This window comes from Brassica rapa, chromosome A01 (assembly GCF_000309985.2).
Source record: "Brassica rapa cultivar Chiifu-401-42 chromosome A01, CAAS_Brap_v3.01, whole genome shotgun sequence".
Classification (NCBI taxonomy): Eukaryota; Viridiplantae; Streptophyta; class Magnoliopsida; order Brassicales; family Brassicaceae; genus Brassica; species Brassica rapa.
In genome coordinates this window covers 1,431,846-1,448,858 of record NC_024795.2, presented here as the reverse complement: position 1 = coordinate 1,448,858, position 17,013 = coordinate 1,431,846, and the positions used below count along the sequence as shown (strand labels likewise).

General features: G+C 33.3%; 4 protein-coding genes across 4 annotated transcripts; 1 reads left to right on the top strand and 3 right to left on the bottom strand.

Moving 5' to 3' along the window:
• Nucleotides 1-1,429: 1,429 nt before the first annotated feature.
• Nucleotides 1,430-2,582, bottom strand: LOC103827701 (probable E3 ubiquitin-protein ligase ATL45). Its single transcript, XM_009103271.3, has one exon. The coding sequence runs from the start codon at nt 2,339-2,341 to the stop codon at nt 1,628-1,630; it is 714 nt and encodes a 237-aa protein (XP_009101519.1). The 5' UTR covers nt 2,342-2,582; the 3' UTR covers nt 1,430-1,627.
• Nucleotides 2,583-6,237: 3,655 nt separating this feature from the next.
• On the top strand, nt 6,238-9,112 carry LOC103827554 (probable serine/threonine-protein kinase sky1). The gene is made up of 3 exons (XM_033276663.1): nt 6,238-7,203; nt 7,647-8,504; nt 8,575-9,112. Exons 1-3 carry the CDS (start codon nt 7,021-7,023, stop codon nt 8,866-8,868), a joined length of 1,335 nt encoding a protein of 444 aa, XP_033132554.1. The 5' UTR covers nt 6,238-7,020; the 3' UTR covers nt 8,869-9,112.
• A 3,920-nt stretch (nt 9,113-13,032) lies between these two features.
• Nucleotides 13,033-14,965, bottom strand: LOC103875432. Its single transcript, XM_009102983.3, has 2 exons — nt 14,437-14,965; nt 13,033-14,088 (listed from the first exon to the last, which is right to left on the bottom strand). The coding sequence occupies exon 2, from the start codon at nt 14,077-14,079 to the stop codon at nt 13,312-13,314; it is 768 nt and encodes a 255-aa protein (XP_009101231.1). The 5' UTR covers nt 14,080-14,088; nt 14,437-14,965; the 3' UTR covers nt 13,033-13,311.
• A 258-nt stretch (nt 14,966-15,223) lies between these two features.
• Nucleotides 15,224-16,867, bottom strand: LOC103875346. Its single transcript, XM_009153893.3, has 5 exons — nt 16,534-16,867; nt 16,160-16,244; nt 16,013-16,067; nt 15,680-15,818; nt 15,224-15,524 (listed from the first exon to the last, which is right to left on the bottom strand). Exons 1-5 carry the CDS (start codon nt 16,723-16,725, stop codon nt 15,411-15,413), a joined length of 585 nt encoding a protein of 194 aa, XP_009152141.1. The 5' UTR covers nt 16,726-16,867; the 3' UTR covers nt 15,224-15,410.
• Between the last annotated feature and the right edge of the window lie 146 nt (nt 16,868-17,013).

Below are 17,013 nucleotides of genomic sequence, written 5' to 3'. Positions count from 1 at the left end.
AAGAATAACTTTTTGAAATACACCACGAAAAACAAACTACATATGTTGTAAAAATTAAAGCAATCTAATATTTTAAAATATAATTAAAAAAAGAAGAAAATTTAATATCATACCATCCAAATTATTATATATCAATAAAATTTACTAAAATAATATGATAGATGCTACTATGTATAAAAGTTTCTAAAATAATAGGGCTATATTATTTTAACAAAACAATGTTTTTGCTTATAAATTTCGTAAAATACTAAATTGATAGATGTTAGAATTATATTTTTTAAACACAACATATAAATATAAATTATGTTAAACATATTTATTTTCTATGATAAAAGATAAATTTATAATGTATTATATGCAAAATATATAGATTATCTTAAACATATTTCTTTTCTATAATATAAATAAATTTAAACTGTATTATATGCAAAATATATAGATTAAAGGAAAAACATATTTTGAAGTAGGTTTCTATTTGATTATTTTAGATTATTATTTTATTTTAGTTAACTTCAAAATTTATTAGTAAGTAATAACATTAATAACAAAGTAAAATGTATTAGACATATCACTATATATTAGTATTGCCGGTTAATAAATATAAACAATAATATTATATAATTACATAATATATAGCACTAAAATAAAAATTATATATTTAAAACATTTTTAATAATATGAAATACATTTATAGAATGAAAATATTATCCGCACGGACGCACGGACGTACGGGTTAAAATCTAGTATTTATTTATCATGCAATCACTACATTGCCTACGAACTAGATTTTAGCCAAACCTTTTTTTAACCTACACTAAACTAGACTTATAATTCAAGTTGAAAAAAAAAACTAGACTTATAATTTCCCAGTTTTTGCCAATTATCATCCTCCTAATTTATTACTTCATTCGTTTTTCACTAACGTTTATATAAATTAAGAATTTTTTTTTTTGAAAATATGTCACTAATTATCTATATTATACAATTCAACTAATAATAAAATAAAAAATACAGATGGTTAAGTAATATAAAAATTAATAAATTTATATTAAAAATTAACAATTCATATAATAAAAATTGAAAATCCATCTACTTTGAAACAAAAAAAAAATCTTTTAAACGTCGTTTATTAATCGTTGGTATTATTTACTTGTGCTGTTATACATTTTAACAAATAATTTAGTTAATGTTGTCTGTCGGAAAAAACGATAAACGAACTCACTAGATAGTTTGCAAAACACTATAAAGAAAGAAATTAAGGAAATGCAAATACTTTCGAGTTGCAAATATTTTATTTTTAAGTATAGTCTTCATTCCTTAATCCTTATTGGGTTTTTGCTCACAAAGAGGGTTCACAACTTCACATGACCGACTCTCTTCTCAGTGCCCCATATTGTCCAATCAATTAAATTAGTTTTTAAATGTTACCTTTTATGTGAACTGCGAGTTCTGTGAACATCTCGAACTTAGAAACTACATTTCACTGATTCGGATTCAGGACAGGACAGCGTTACAGTCTTACAGACAGGATAGAGCTCCAAGAACTAAAAGATTCCTAATTCCTAGTTAATTAATAAAGTATGCCGATAATTACCGCGAAATTATAAAAAAAGTAAAAAAAAAAGTTTTAAGGAAGAAAAGCAGGAACAATGGCGGAAGTGAACTGTGAAGGATGTTGATGAGGAGGAGCCTGATCTTTGATCTGACTCTCCGCCGTGGAAGCGTGGTGGCCACACCGATCACATTTCACCGGAGCCAAAATCCGACGGCAAGAAGGGCACGACGACCGAGACGTCAACCATTTGTCTATGCACGCCAAGTGGAAGGCGTGGTTACATAGCGGTAGTATCCTGATCTCTTCTCCGTCCGTAAACTCCGTCAAGCAGATGGCGCACTCGGTGGACGAGTCTCCATCTCCGGCGGAGGAGCTCGGAGAGTCTGCTGCGGTGAAGGTGGATTTAGGGAGGGACTGGAGAGCTTTTTTCTTGAGGCCTTTGTTCGGCGGCGGAGATTCTCCTACGGCGGAGGAATTAACGCCGACAAGACGACGGAGACAGGCGCAGCGAGCTACGGCGGCTAAGCCGGCTACGCATATGAGAGCGCAGAGAAGAGCTGAGAGGATCACAATCATGTCGGTTTCCGCGGCGAGGATTTCTTCCGGCGGTGGTGGCGCCGCCGCGGATCCGAGGAATCTAGAGGAGCGAGTCATGTTGTTTTTGGTAAAGATAAAAGAAGAAAGGAAGGAGAAAAGTTTGTGTTGTTGTTGTTGTTCAGAGAGGAAGAAGAATCTGATCCAATTGGTAATAGAAACAAGCACATAGACATCTGTACTTATATACATACATGCGCAATTGCAGATAAGTAAATTAAAAATAATTATTAAATCATGTCATATCGGTAGAAAAGTTTGTATGAATAGAAAAACGTAGTTCTACAACTTTACTAAAATATTTAAAGCGAGACTGAAGTATACATAAAGCTAAACATACTTACATCTTTAATTAGAGTAAAAGATTGAGAGTGTTTCAAAAAAAAAGAGTAAAAGATTGAGTTGTTTTATCTGGCTTTGGTGATTTAAATTATTCGTTGAATTTTCTTTTACTAAATAACGGATATTGCAAAAAAAAAAAAAGAATAGTGATATAAAATTAAAAGCTCAAACTCCTACTATATAGTACTATTGGTTATTTGGATTTTTAATTTTTTTTTTGTTATTTTACTAAATGGGAATTTATCAAAATCATTAAATAAAATAACTAATTAATAGTTATCAGAAAGTACCTCATTTATAAAAAACTGAAAATTACAAAACGCCAAAATATCATATAAAAACTGATTTTTTTTTGTTATTTTACTGTGATTTTAAAAACTAAAAATTACAGAACGCCAAAATATCATAAACTCCTTCAGACATTTCTAGTATACTATATTTAAAATATCTGATATAAAGATCTTCAAATTAATTATTATTATCTCTTAAAACCCATTTAGATGTAAATAGATTTGGAAGTCTCCAAATCGTATACCAAATCATTCCCTTGACTATAATAAGAAATAAATAATCAAATTGCCGTATGTTATTAAGAAACCAAATAGAGAAAAGATGGGTTAATGTGGGCACTCTTTATAGGTTTAGTTTGACGAACTCATTATCAAAAGGGAAATTGCATCCTGTAACCATTAAAAATCTAACTTCTCACTAAAAATTTAATTACTCTTTTTTTTTTTATTATTTGGCAAATAAGCCCTTATCAAAAGGTATAACTGTAGTATAACTTAGAAATTACTTTATCACCTAAACCTACTTCGACTAGACTCTTATCTTTATTTATTTATTCTCTTCGCCTTTTCTCTATTTCAATTAACTTTAATTAGCATCGAGAAGAATCCCTTCGAAACAAAAAGGCAAATGATTGTGGTTTGGGACAATAGGGAATTGTTGACAGCTGGTTCAAAAGTTGGATTCAATGAATTGAATTTCGAAGTTCTTTCAGCATTACCTAATTTTCTTCAAATTTTCATCTCCAGTATTATACTCAGAGCCGGTTCTGATACAAAGCACATCAAGCATGCGCTGCTAACTTTCAAAATGTTTAGTTACTCAGGGGGAAATTTATTTCAACAAAAACTCTCAGTACTACTGGTAATGTTTTTTTTTGGTCAAAATGTTTAGTTACCTAATTTTCTTCAAATTCTCATCTGCAATATAATACATTTATACTGTGGTAATTAGGAGGTTTAGCATATTGTTTATCTAGTTCCTTTAGTCGCTCAACTCTTGGATATAGCTATTTTGGTTTAGGTAAGTCAGTTGCTTTCTAAAAGAATTTTTTTCCGTTAAGAGTTTTAGCTTAGATTTGTAATATATATCTTGGATTTTGTCTAGATGTAGGTGGGATCTTTGATAATGATAACTATCAAGTTTCAGAATCTTTGTAATGGATCTACGTGTCAAGTTAGTAGGAGTAATATTTTATATTATAAAATTAACGACTGGTAACACCGTCCACGTGTGTAGAAGAAGGTTTTAGCAATACTAGTAAAAATATAATCAAATTTAACGTTAAATTAAACAACATTTTTTGTCAAATTCAACCAGCTATCTAAAAAAAAATGGTTTCTACTTCGATAAAACAACTTTAGACTAAGAAGTAAAATCAAAAGCTTGTAAGCTGAAATATCTTAAGATTCATCAGGTCTTGAGCTATATAAAGGAGGATGGATGGAACTTAGCAAGCTGAAATTGAAAGTACACTCGGAATGGAATAATCTTTACGTGTGATGCGAGTCTTTACGTCTTTTATGGAATCACATTGAAAGAATAAGACATTGGCGCACCGAAACCAAAAGAACACACAACAATAATGGAGTCTGGAAGCATTAATTATAACATGTAAGGGGACACAACTTGAATGGCAAAACATCACTGATAATTCATAGGTTTGGATAACTCCTACTTAGAGGTTTATATTTGCATCATTGCATGTTGCTTGTTTTCTATACAAAGATAAAAATGCTGTGTATCCGTTATCCTTTTGTCATATATTGCTATACACTAGAGTATTTGTATGACAAAAATATTGACACCCATGAAAACAACTTGAGACCTGGTTTTGTCAAAAAAAAAAAACAGCTTGAGACCTGAAGAGTTTAATAATGCAAAGCAACGAGTCAAAGTCGTGCCTCACGCATGTTGCGTATAGTATTGCATGTTCATTAACGCAAGACTAGGTAATAACCCGCGCCTTGCGCGGGATGTGATTATTAGTTTCGTTATTTTTAATAAAAAGGCAATAAATCTGTTTAATCTGGATATTAGTTAGGTTTTACGTTTTTTTGTTTTTAATCTTCTAAAATATAACTATTATTTTAAATTAATATTCATTTTAGTTTATTCGGTTAAAACATTTGATTTTTAGGTTTTTTCGGATAAAAACCTAAAATTAATATTATATGTTTATTTTTATATTATGAAGTTTAGATAGTCGTCATGTCGAACCAATAGTTTCATATTATAGTTTTTAAACAGATAATAGTTTAAGAAAAAGAAAAAAAAATTATTAAGACAAATCATTTAACTACAATTTGGTCAATAGTGAAAGAAACATTAAGAAAAAATATTTCAACTTTCAAAAAAATTAGATACTTCAGCTGTGGTGAATAATTAGTTATAAGATGCTCACATCAAGGTGCACATGTATATTTATGTAAAAAGTATATAAAAATAATTGAAAAATATATAAAGATATTGTTAATTAATATTAAATGATATTTTTGTTTAGAATAATACATGAAAGATAAAATTAAAATTTATTTAAAATAAAAAAGACCTTGACATTGGTCATTTTTTCATCAAAAGAAAATAAAATTACATTCGTAAATAGGGGTGGACACATATCAAGTATCTGGATATTTGGAAGCATTTTTGTCGATTCAATTTTTACCCACCTAGATATTCGGTGACTCGGATATCCGAAATGTTTTAGAATTTTAAAGAATATTCGATTTGATTGTAAATAAAATAAAATTTTAAAAATAATTTAATAATAACATTTTATTACAAAAATAAAACATTATATAACCTTTTAATTCTAGTACCTAATATAATAAATTTATATTGTAAAACTGATATAAAGTATAATATATATAACATATATATATAATTCTTTTCATATATATATATATATATGCATATAACATATCAAATTAGATATATGTTCATAAAAATATTGGTATTAGTGATTTGTTTCTTTTTTGGATATTGTATTTTAGTATTTGATTTGTTTCGTAGAGTTTCAAATATCAAGATTTTTTGGTTCAAATCAAAACGGATAACAAATCGAATCAAAATTTATGAATATTTTGCTCAATTTTATCCGTAAACAATAAAAATAATATATATATAGTTTAGCTTTTGATTCGTTATCTATTTTTATTCGAACCGAAAAATCTAGAGTTTTATTGGAACTATGTATGTGAGTTTTATATTAAAAAAAAATCATTAATATAATTATAGTGTGAACACATTTATGATTATAGTGTGAACGCGTTAGCATATTTATTATCAAATCATTGTGAAGCTGCCACGTGTCTATTATAATGTGAATGTATTTATTACAATGCTTCTATTTTAATATATAAGGGATTCATGTCGTTTTCTCAGTAGGCAAACTTGTGTTGACTTTTAGGTAATGAAGCATTAATGTCAAAATAAATATGGACACCACGTCATAAATACATGATCGAATCATCAAAACATCATGTCCTTGATCTTGTTTTCCCGATTTATGGATTAATTTTATTGGGCCTCTTTGGTCTTGATTACCGAAGTTTTAGCAAAGACACTAGAGAGCTCAAGTTAAGGCCCAAGTAAAAAACAAAGGCCCACTCTTTACACAGTGTTAATTCCATGGGAATCAAGATTGTTTAAGGATTTGGAGTAATTATTGTTTCATTTGCTTGAGCGGTGAGAGAGTGGAATCGATCCGTCTCCAAGTTGTCTTTTTTTTTTGTTTTCTCTAATAAATATATTAACACGAACGTACTCTTAATCTCTTTTTTGTTTCAAAGCTTTGCAATCATCATTAGTCATTACGATTGTATAGTTAGAGTAAAGCAAAGCAATATATAAAGTTGGTTCCTTTAGCTCGATCAAAATTGCCTTTGGACCGGTTCTTAATAATTTGGGAGCCAAACCGGTCTACGGTCAAGGAGGACACAATGAGTTGGCCCTTTCAGAATTAAAAAAGACGACACCTGACCAACCGGAGAAATAAACTCCTCTGTGTAAGGGCAAAACAGAGAATTACGCAAAAAGTTTAAATCGGGAAAATCTGAAGCAAAGAAAAGAGCAAAAAGAGGAGAGTGGGTTTGGTCTGAGGGACACACGCAATCTCAGTGCCATTTGTCTTTTCTCTCTTTAAGCTCTTTACCAAAGATCCAGTTTTTTTTTTTTTTTTTTTGACGATCGGTCGCTGTGGAATTTTCATTTTCAGACAACATCTAGAGAGACAGAGAGATATGTCGTGTTCATCCTCGTCTGGATCAGAAGGAGAAGAAGAAGGCTTCGATTCTTACCGCAAAGGTGGTTATCACGCCGTCAGGATCGGCGATCCTTTCTCCGGTGGTCGTTACATCGCTCAGAGAAAGCTTGGCTGGGGTCAATTCTCCACCGTCTGGCTTGCCTTCGACACTCTCTCCTCTGTACACACACCTCTCTCTCTTTCTCTCTCAGTCTCTTTTAATCTCATCCGAGATCGAACTACATTCCACATACAGTGTTCATATCCAAAGGCTCCACCTTTATACAATTCCAATCTGTAGATTTTTTGATGCAAGATCCTAGCTTCATGTTTTGATGATTCTCATTTTGAATTTGCAGATCGATCCCTAAGTTTAGCACTGTACTACTCTCTAGTTTAGGAGACTTGTTTGCTCTAAAATGAATTGAGTACTAGATGGTTATCAAATCGTTGATCATAAGCAGGGCCGGTCCTGAGATTTTGGAGACTATAGTCGATTTATTAATTGGAGCCATAGGCTAATGTTTCATTCGGCTTTGCCTAGGACTGACGCTATTCATATGAAGATAATGTAGCAACGTAAGAATGTTTTTTTTTTTACTTTGTATGTGTTGTTGTTGGCAGAACTATGTTGCTTTGAAGATTCAGAAGAGTGCACAACAATTCGCACAAGCCGCACTTCACGAAATCGAGTTCCTTTCAGCTGCTGCCGATGGAGACCTCCAAAACACCAAATGCGTAGTCCGTCTCATCGACCATTTCAAGCACGCTGGTCCCAACGGGCAGCACTTATGCATGGTGCTCGAGTTTCTAGGAGACAACCTTCTCCGTTTGATCAGATACAACCGTTACAAAGGTCTGAAGCTAGACAGAGTCAGAGAGATTTGCAGATGTATACTAACCGGTTTGGATTACTTGCACCGCGAGCTCGGTATGATACATTCCGATTTAAAACCTGAAAACATTCTCCTCGTTTCCACCATTGACCCTGGTAAAGATCCGGTTCGATCCGGTTTAACTCCGTTGTTGGAAAAGCCTGAGGGGAACGCAAACGGCGGCGGTGGTAGTTCTACGATGAATCTGATTGAGAAGAAGCTGAAGAGGAGAGCGAAGAGAGCTGTTGCTAAGATATCAGAGAGGAGAGTTTCTATGGTGGGCGGTGCCTTAGGTGAAGAGGCATCGTCCAAGAGTGAGAGGAGTCTCGATGGGATTGATATGAGATGCAAAGTGGTTGACTTTGGTAACGCTTGTTGGGCTGATAAACAGTTTGCTGAAGAGATACAGACGAGACAGTATAGAGCTCCTGAGGTGATATTAAAGTCTGGTTACTCGTTCTCTGTTGATATGTGGTCTTTTGGTTGCACGGCGTTTGAGCTTGTCACGGGGGATATGCTGTTTGCTCCTAAAGAAGGGAATGGTTATGGAGAAGATGAGGATCATCTTGCTCTTATGATGGAGCTCTTAGGGAAAATGCCGAGAAAGGTAATTGTTTTTTTTTTTTGTTTCTTTTTTCTCGGTTCTTGTGTTCTTGACGTGGTTTGATTTTGAGCAGATTGCTATTGGTGGAGCGAGGTCTAAAGACTATTTTGACAGACATGGGGACTTGAAGAGGATCCGGCGGTTGAAGTATTGGCCGCTGGATCGGTTGCTGGTGGATAAGTACAAGCTTCCGGAAGGAGAAGCAAAGGAGTTTGCTGAGTTTCTGAGTCCGGTTCTGGAGTTTGCGCCGGAGAAACGACCAACTGCTCAGCAGTGCTTGGAACATCCGTGGATGAATGTAGTAAGTACACAGAATGATGCAGATAATGTAGAATCCCAAGTGAGGAATTTGAAGATCAAAGGGTGAACAGAAACTCTCAGCTTCGTCTTTTTGTTTTGTCTCTTTTTTTTTCCTTCACACCTTTGTTCTTGTACTTCTTTTTGAACTTCGATATTTTTATGCTTTTTTTTGTCTTGTTTAATTGTTTTTTTTTTGGGTCTTTTTGGGGAACTATGATTATTGGTTAACCATCGATTTCATTTGTTGGTTATGAAGAATTGTCTTGTAGTGAATGAATTAATTGACTAACAAAGAATCATATTTATATATACACACTCCTTTGCACCACCAGATTCATACGTGCATGATGTATATTATTGTTAGCCATGTCATTGTCAATTAATGTATTGACCAACACATGTTCTTATGAGAGAGATCAAAACTCAGATCTGAGCTCGCCTATTGGGACTTGATCTGGAGGTATCACAAGATTCTCGGCTATTAATCAGCAGCCTCGGGCTTATCCTATCCATCTGGTTTGGTTAAAATGCTTCATCCTTCCACCTAATAAAATGATGAAGATTATGATATCATCACTAAATGTCCTAGATTTTGCATGTGAGATTTGATTCATATATGTCTAAGCGACATTTAGTGATATCAAAATCTCATCATTTTATCTCTATATGTAAAAAGCACACCATCTTTGCTATGTTATTGGTTAATGGATTCTAATATTTTTATTAAATCAAGTGTTATTGGTTTGATGATTCTTTAATAATATATACAATCTATTGTTAGTAAAAAAGTGTGGAGTTTAATGATTCTATAGTTCTATCAAAATCCAGGATTATTGGGATTTGAATTCTTAACATATTGAATTCTTAACATTTTAATTCATGAAACAAAAACTTTCAAAATATTGCATATATCCTCAAGATTCTTAAAATCATTGTAATAGAATAGTTTCATAGACTTTTTAAATATAAAAAATTCATTAAAATTCACTATAAATTTAACAAATCTCTTGATTCTTTAAATCAATCAACTCTACCTAAATTCATCTCCCACTAACTCCTTCTAAAAAAAGAGAATCTAACTTTTTGTAATTTTACCTGATGAAATTTCATTAATACTTGGATTGTGTATATGCTTATTTACTTGTAGTCAGTATAAAATTAGCGTGCCTGATTATAGAATTTGTTAACGACATCAGTTGATATCTTTAGAAATTATAATGATGCATATAAATGTACTAACAAATAAAATATTATAACATTATTTCAACTTGCTAGTGAACAACAAATGTACTAACAAATAAAATTTATTTGTGTATTGCTTTGAAATGGATTTTGAATTTCTAATTCAATTGCACAATATTGTGATGTTTCCAAATTATTTAAATTGGTTAATGAATGTTTGCAATTCTCTCTTATAAGTAGTAATCTAGTATCATATTACACATTACAAATAAAATAACAAAATGTGTTAAAGATGAAGAAGATGATGGTCAACCATGTACCTATAAGTATATTTAGGTTCAAATAAATATTTTGAATTGTAAAATCATGATATAGATGATAATAATTTTGTTGTGATTTTTGCTGATTGAACATGTACCTATAAGCATTTCACAGCTGGAAGATGAATCTGTTGAGATTGACATTGAATTGGAAGACCACGTCCAGACTATTGTTTCACAAGACTTGATATCAAATATAGAAACGCATGAATCAATAAGATGTATTCTTATTCAATCACTCAAGCTCTCAAAAACACAATACCAATGTCTATCACAAAACTCATTAAGTATAACCACAAATCGGAATCTACTTATATAGGAACCATATATTCCTAATCCTATATGGATAACCACAATCACATATATATCCTAATCACTTTTAGGGCTGGGCAAATAAACCGAACCCGAAAATCTGAACCGAACCCGATCCGATAAAAATGAATCCGAACCGATCCGAACCTGACATAAATACCGAATGGATCTTGTTTTTTGGTATTTTGGGTTATGGGTATTATCCGAACCGAACCCGGACCTAAATGGATATCCGATAGAACCCGAAACATTTAAAATCACAAAAAAGAACTTCTACCAAATATGATCTTAATTTTTAATATGTATCCAAAATACTTTAAGATATTATTGAACTTCTAAAATAATTATCTGTTACATGAAGGTTGATGGTGGAATGTGGCGGTTGATGCCTGAAGTTTTTAGATTTTGGTTTTGTTTTTATTGAATAATGTTTCTCATTTCATGAGAACTTATTTTTTGTTTTATGATTTCATTTATATGGTTTTCTTTCTATCACTAACTATGTTTATCTTTCGCTTGATTTTGAATAATCATGTTTGATGTTTTTTCTTATTTTTGAATCGATTTTACTTATGTTTTGGCTATTAAAATATGTACAAATCATGTATTTTAAATCCGAAGAACCGATATCATTTATGTTTTAGTTACAAAATATGTACAAATCAGGTATTTTTAAACCGAAGAACCGATTGGGACCCGAACCCGAAAGTACAATGGGTTATACCGGTTCTTTGAAGATTTACTAACCCCGACCCGAACCCGATAGAATCCGAACCGGTCCCGAACCGAACTTTTATATAACCCGAATGGGGTTGATTTTGATAAACTCGAAAAACCGAAACCCGAATGGATAAAACCGAAACCCGATTGGGACCCCGAATGCCCATGCCTAATCACTTTATTCAAACTAAAATTCAATGTGACTAGAATAGCTTGCAACTCAAGCTAATTTCATATTTATCCCAACATAGACTGCAACAATCACTAACCTTTGATGATGGAAGAGCTAACGAGGAAAACAAGAAATTGCTAGCAAGGGTAATCAAATTGATTTACTAATCAGTTCCTTCACACTTTTTTTATTATTCGGCTTTTTCAATCATTTTGATATTTTTTTGTTTTGTTTAATTGTTCTTTAATTTGTGGGGGAGCTATGTTTATTGGTTAACCATTGATTTCATTTGTTGTTTATAAAGAATTATCTTTTAGTGAGTGAATGACTAAATTGTTTAACAAAGGAACAACATATATAAACTTCTTCGAATCAACCATCCACATTCATACATGTATATACTGTATATGTTATTGTCAGACATGTCAATATCAACTTATGTATTGAAGTAATAACATTTTACTCATTGTAATATTTCTATCCAATGTTTTATTATTTTACTGTTTTATTGTTCCGTCGAGCATAACTCTGGTTGTAATCGTTGTAGCACTTAAAACTTTGATTAATGAAATTTGTGCACAAAAAACAATTTACTCTAGAACAAAACAAATACTCATTACTAAGGGTCTGACTGGTTCAACCGCAGCGGTTGCGGTTGCGGCTGCGGGCGTTTGCAGATGCGGGTGGTTGCGGTTTCTAGCAGTTTTAAGAGATTTGTACGACTGGTTCTGCGGTTAGAAATTGGTGCGTTTACGGGATACTTATGACTGGTTAACTACCAAATACTGCAGCGGTTAAATAATAAATTAACAATATTTACATTTTATATAATTATAAAAATATCAAAAATCATAATATTATAATAAATATGTAAATTATATTTTCAAAGTTATAGTTTAAAATTTTTAAAATTATAGAAAATATTTTTATTTTAAAATTTTATAATATTAATTAAAATATAATAGATATATTTTAGTATTTTTATAATTCTATTTTAAAAAATTTATTGAATATTTTTATTTTTGTATTTATATGGTTTTTAAAAAAAAAGAAAAAAAAATTATCCTCCCGCAACCGCCCGCAACCGCAAACGCTAGCTGGAAGCAGCTTTTGATTTTAAGAGGTTCGGAGCGGTTTGAAGCGATTTGTAGCGGTTTGTATGATTGTTTCGAAACGCTGTCAACCGCTACGAACCGCAAAAGCTGCGTTTGCGGGTGATAGCGGGGAAACCAGTCAAGCTCTTAGTATCCACGTTCTACCACTTCCAAACACAGATACTTTAGAAACATAGCCAGATGGTTTTAACTTTCAGACCACATGTGTCGTTGCATGACTGAGTTTGATCTGTGTCACACGTTCCTTATCAGCACGTGGTTCACGTGCCACCCTCTTCTATGTAAATTTTTCTTAATCTTCCCCACTATTTTCAAAAGTTAGCCCACTTCTCATTATTAATTTTTAAGTGCAACGCGACCCATTTCTTATTAACTACAGTATTTGTTAATTAAGCAGAGAAGAAAAAAGATTAAATCAAAAGTAAAAATAACATTTAACAAAAAGTGCATCACGTTATTACATTTCTTCTCCATCTAAGAATCCAAACATCACATTCTCTAAAAACATAAATTCAAAACACATAAAAAAAAAAAGAAACAACAATGTGTGTTTTTTTTAACTGAAAATGGCAATGCTGACCAGATCATCTTATGACCGTACGGCTGTCTGTTCTGCTTTACACATTCTTCAGACACAACTTCAATCCACCGTGTGATCCACGCAGGTTCTGATTTCTTAAGCCCTAGAATTACAAAATGCTCAAAGGAAGTTTCTTTAGCTTCACTCTTCCTCTTCTTCTCCCCAATGAAATGTTTTCTTCCTTCCACGGTGTCGGTATTGAATCCACTTCATCCGGTTCGAACGCCTCCCGGTTTGATTCTAATCCCTCAAACGAGCTGTCTGAATCCACAGCCCCATTAACGTCATTCACAGTACCGGTCAATCTACTCCCATCTACAACTACCGTCTTCTGCTTCTTGTTAATTTGACCATTAGGGTACCTATTGTCTACAGCTCGATGCAGCCTAAGCGCTAAATCCTCTTCTTCGTCGTCTCTTAACTCTCCCTTTGGATAATACAAGTGGTGAAGAGGGACATGTTTCCTCTGCTTGTTCTTCTTAGGTGACGACGGCCTCTCATTGCAACCAGCCAATGCTTCTTGGGGGAAAGAATCAACCAACTCCAATGCCCTCTTGGCTGCAGCGATCGCCTTTGCGGAAATCAATGCCTTCTCGTTCGCCACTTCCCTCGCGGCCTTTGCGGCTTTAACAGCTAAACCGGCGGCGGATCTAGCTGCTTCCGCGAGCTCTTCCGGTGACTGATTGTTGAAACGGGAAGCTAATAAGTCGTCGAGGTGGGTGTGGACGTCGTCGGTTGAAGCAGAGGAGGAAGATCCGTTTGAGTTTGAAGTTGTGGAAGAAGAAGAAGAAGAAGATCCGTTAAGTTTCTTGAATTCAGCAAGTAGTCGCTTTCGAGGAGGGAGATGCGAATCTGAATCGAGCTGATTGGTTTCCATTTTAACCAGCTATCAAAACCAGAACACGAGTTAGTGTCCCTAATCTGAATTACGGATGAGATCAGCCAAAATCAAAACAATCCATTTCCTTAGAGATGGACACTTTATGCAGGAAGAACACAAATCTATCATCAACACACACATTTGGCATCCATAAACTCAATTTCAAAAATCTCATATTGATTAGCAACAAAAACAGAAGAGCAAAACTTGACATGAACAATCTGAATTACTCTTTTCATAAGGTGATCAATATAAAAGGGAATTACACAGAATTGAAACAACAAGAATCATACATCAAACCAAACACATATAAAGAAGAAAAAAACAGAGTGACAGATGAAGAAAGCCAATTACTTCTGTTTTTCCTTTCCGGTTTTGAATTGCCACAGTTTTGACGCTATCTTTCGTCAGATGAGAGAGTAAAGGACAAGGAAACTTTAGGGTTTGCAGAGGGAGAGAAAGAAGGAGAGAATATGGATTATTCCAAATTCTATTTTATATGTAAAACCCCTACAAAATCTCTCTCTCATTCGTCTCTTTTTCATTTATTTTTAATTATCACTTCTAATTTTTGTTTTTAACAGTGGTCTCTCTTATAAGTTACATGACATAGACAAGAACCGCAGAAAAACTCACCAGCTGGTCAGAGAGACATTCCTCCGTCTAACCATAATAACGGCCGTCATGTCTTTTTTTTTTTTTTTATTCACGGAGTTTCTTTTAGTATTTTATTTTATTTTCAAGATTAATGTGAACCTATGATTTTATTTTAAAGAAGCTCAAAAAAGAATATTCGAACAATTTATGAAATTTATTGTTTATAGTTTGTCACCTAGCTAGCTAGATTTCAACTAAACAACACAGAAAGTTTAAACTACACAAAAATAAATGATATATACGCAGAGAATCATGATAATGGACAAAAATTATTGGATCCCTCTCTGAATAAATAGAAAGAGTTCTCTAATTGCATGAACGGAGTTTCTATATAAATTAATCTTGATATGATCAAAGTTACTGTTATTTGTTTTTGCTATCATATCATTGACGTGATCATTATTCCCTGCTCTATTGTTTGGTGGACATAGTCAACTTCACCATCAACTTGCCGTGCCATTTCCTTCTCAACAGACCCCCAAAAAGTTGGAGAAATCATTTTAAATATAGAAATCTATTGGAACTAGTACATCGTAAATTCGTAATAATCAGCACTGTCTGACCAAATAAATATCAATCAACACTGTAGAGTATTTAAAATTTTAAATTCTGTCTAACGGATCTTCCATGTTCATCTCTTCGTAGTGGTAGTAGAAATCTCATGTAGATGCTTAACCGGACACAACATGCTTTTCTTCAGTGATGATTTCACTCTGGTCTGTGCCAATAAGAGTACATAATGCCTTCCAAATGGGAACCAACATCTTCAATGACGGACGCAGTTCCTGTACAACAGAGGAAAATGTACTTAGAATCAATGGTCAGAAAAAAAAGAAACAACACAATGCTCCAAGATTGAATCACTGTAGCTCGTAATTATTCTCAAAGTTGTCAGCAAAAGTTTCTCTCACAATGTATTTGAACAAACTGTTTGCATTACCTTAAACACCAATGTAAGCTGTTCTTCACCACGCAGAAATAAAGAGAGACTCCAATAACATGTAACTGGGGTGACACATTCCACAAGCACAGGCTTCAAAACCTTGTCAATAGGGATAAACCTCGAGACTGTTTTTCCACTGAAAAGCAGAAAAAACATACAAAACATAAGTACTTGTATGATTGGTAAAGGCATCGATGACAATAGCTAATGATAATTACAACAAATACCACTCTCACCACCTCTCTAATAGGCCACTAATATGCTGTATAGCTGATCATTAAGTCATCATGGAATGCAGACAATATATATTAACTAACGGTAAAAGCGTACCTTAAATATTGAGTTTCAATTTGAATCCCGAAGGTTGGCATGATTATAACAGATTCTGAACACTCAAGTAAGAAAAAAAATCAGTTTAAAGATGTCAAGACTATATCATTTGTTGAAACTATAAACCGTGTAACAAAGCCTCCTCACCTTTCTTGACTAACTTCCGGCTTTGTATCACAACAAAGAAACCACTTAACAGGCAGCTCCAAGACAGAGTTCTAACTGGATTGTCCTGTTTCAAGTGAATTATCCATTTCAGATACCCCATGGAGAAATACAGATAGAACATCAACAAAACAATATTTCTAAAGTAACGCAAACTAACAAACATGGTTTTATACAAAACTAGTCATGTATTATCACATTGCTCAAAAACAATTGAAAATATCAAACTATAATCCATTTATCATTCACTGTGATTGATCCCTTAAGGTAAGAAACAAGACGCTATGCATTCCTCATGCTATGCACTAACATCCACTAAACTAAAATAACAACTATCTCCCAAACGTATCATTTACCTTTTCAATAAAAGAGTACATAGAGACCCCCAAAATGACAAGGAAGAAAGCAAGGCCCATAAGACGGGCATAGCCAGTTGATCTGCTTCTGTTGATGATCACATGGTGAATGTCAATGGCTCCTCTACGTGTCTCACTTCCACTTTCGTGTATGTAAGTGTATCTCTTACTCGAAAGAGACGAGCTCACCATTGTATATATATCACCGTCGTTTACTCCTATCCATTGAAAAAAAGCCTGCCCTCAAACACAGGAGACCAGCTTCTCAATACCCAAAGCAAAAAGATTCAGACTTTCGCGTCTCACTAGATTCAGAGAGCAAAACGGTTTCTCTGCGGCTTTCAGTCGAACAACTTGCGTGCATTAGAACCCAATTTCACCATTAGCCTCGCAAATCTTTGTATCTCTCCAGACTGTGTGCCGTTTCTGAATACAAAAGCTCTAAACGTCGCCGTTATATTTAGTAACAAAAACGCTGAT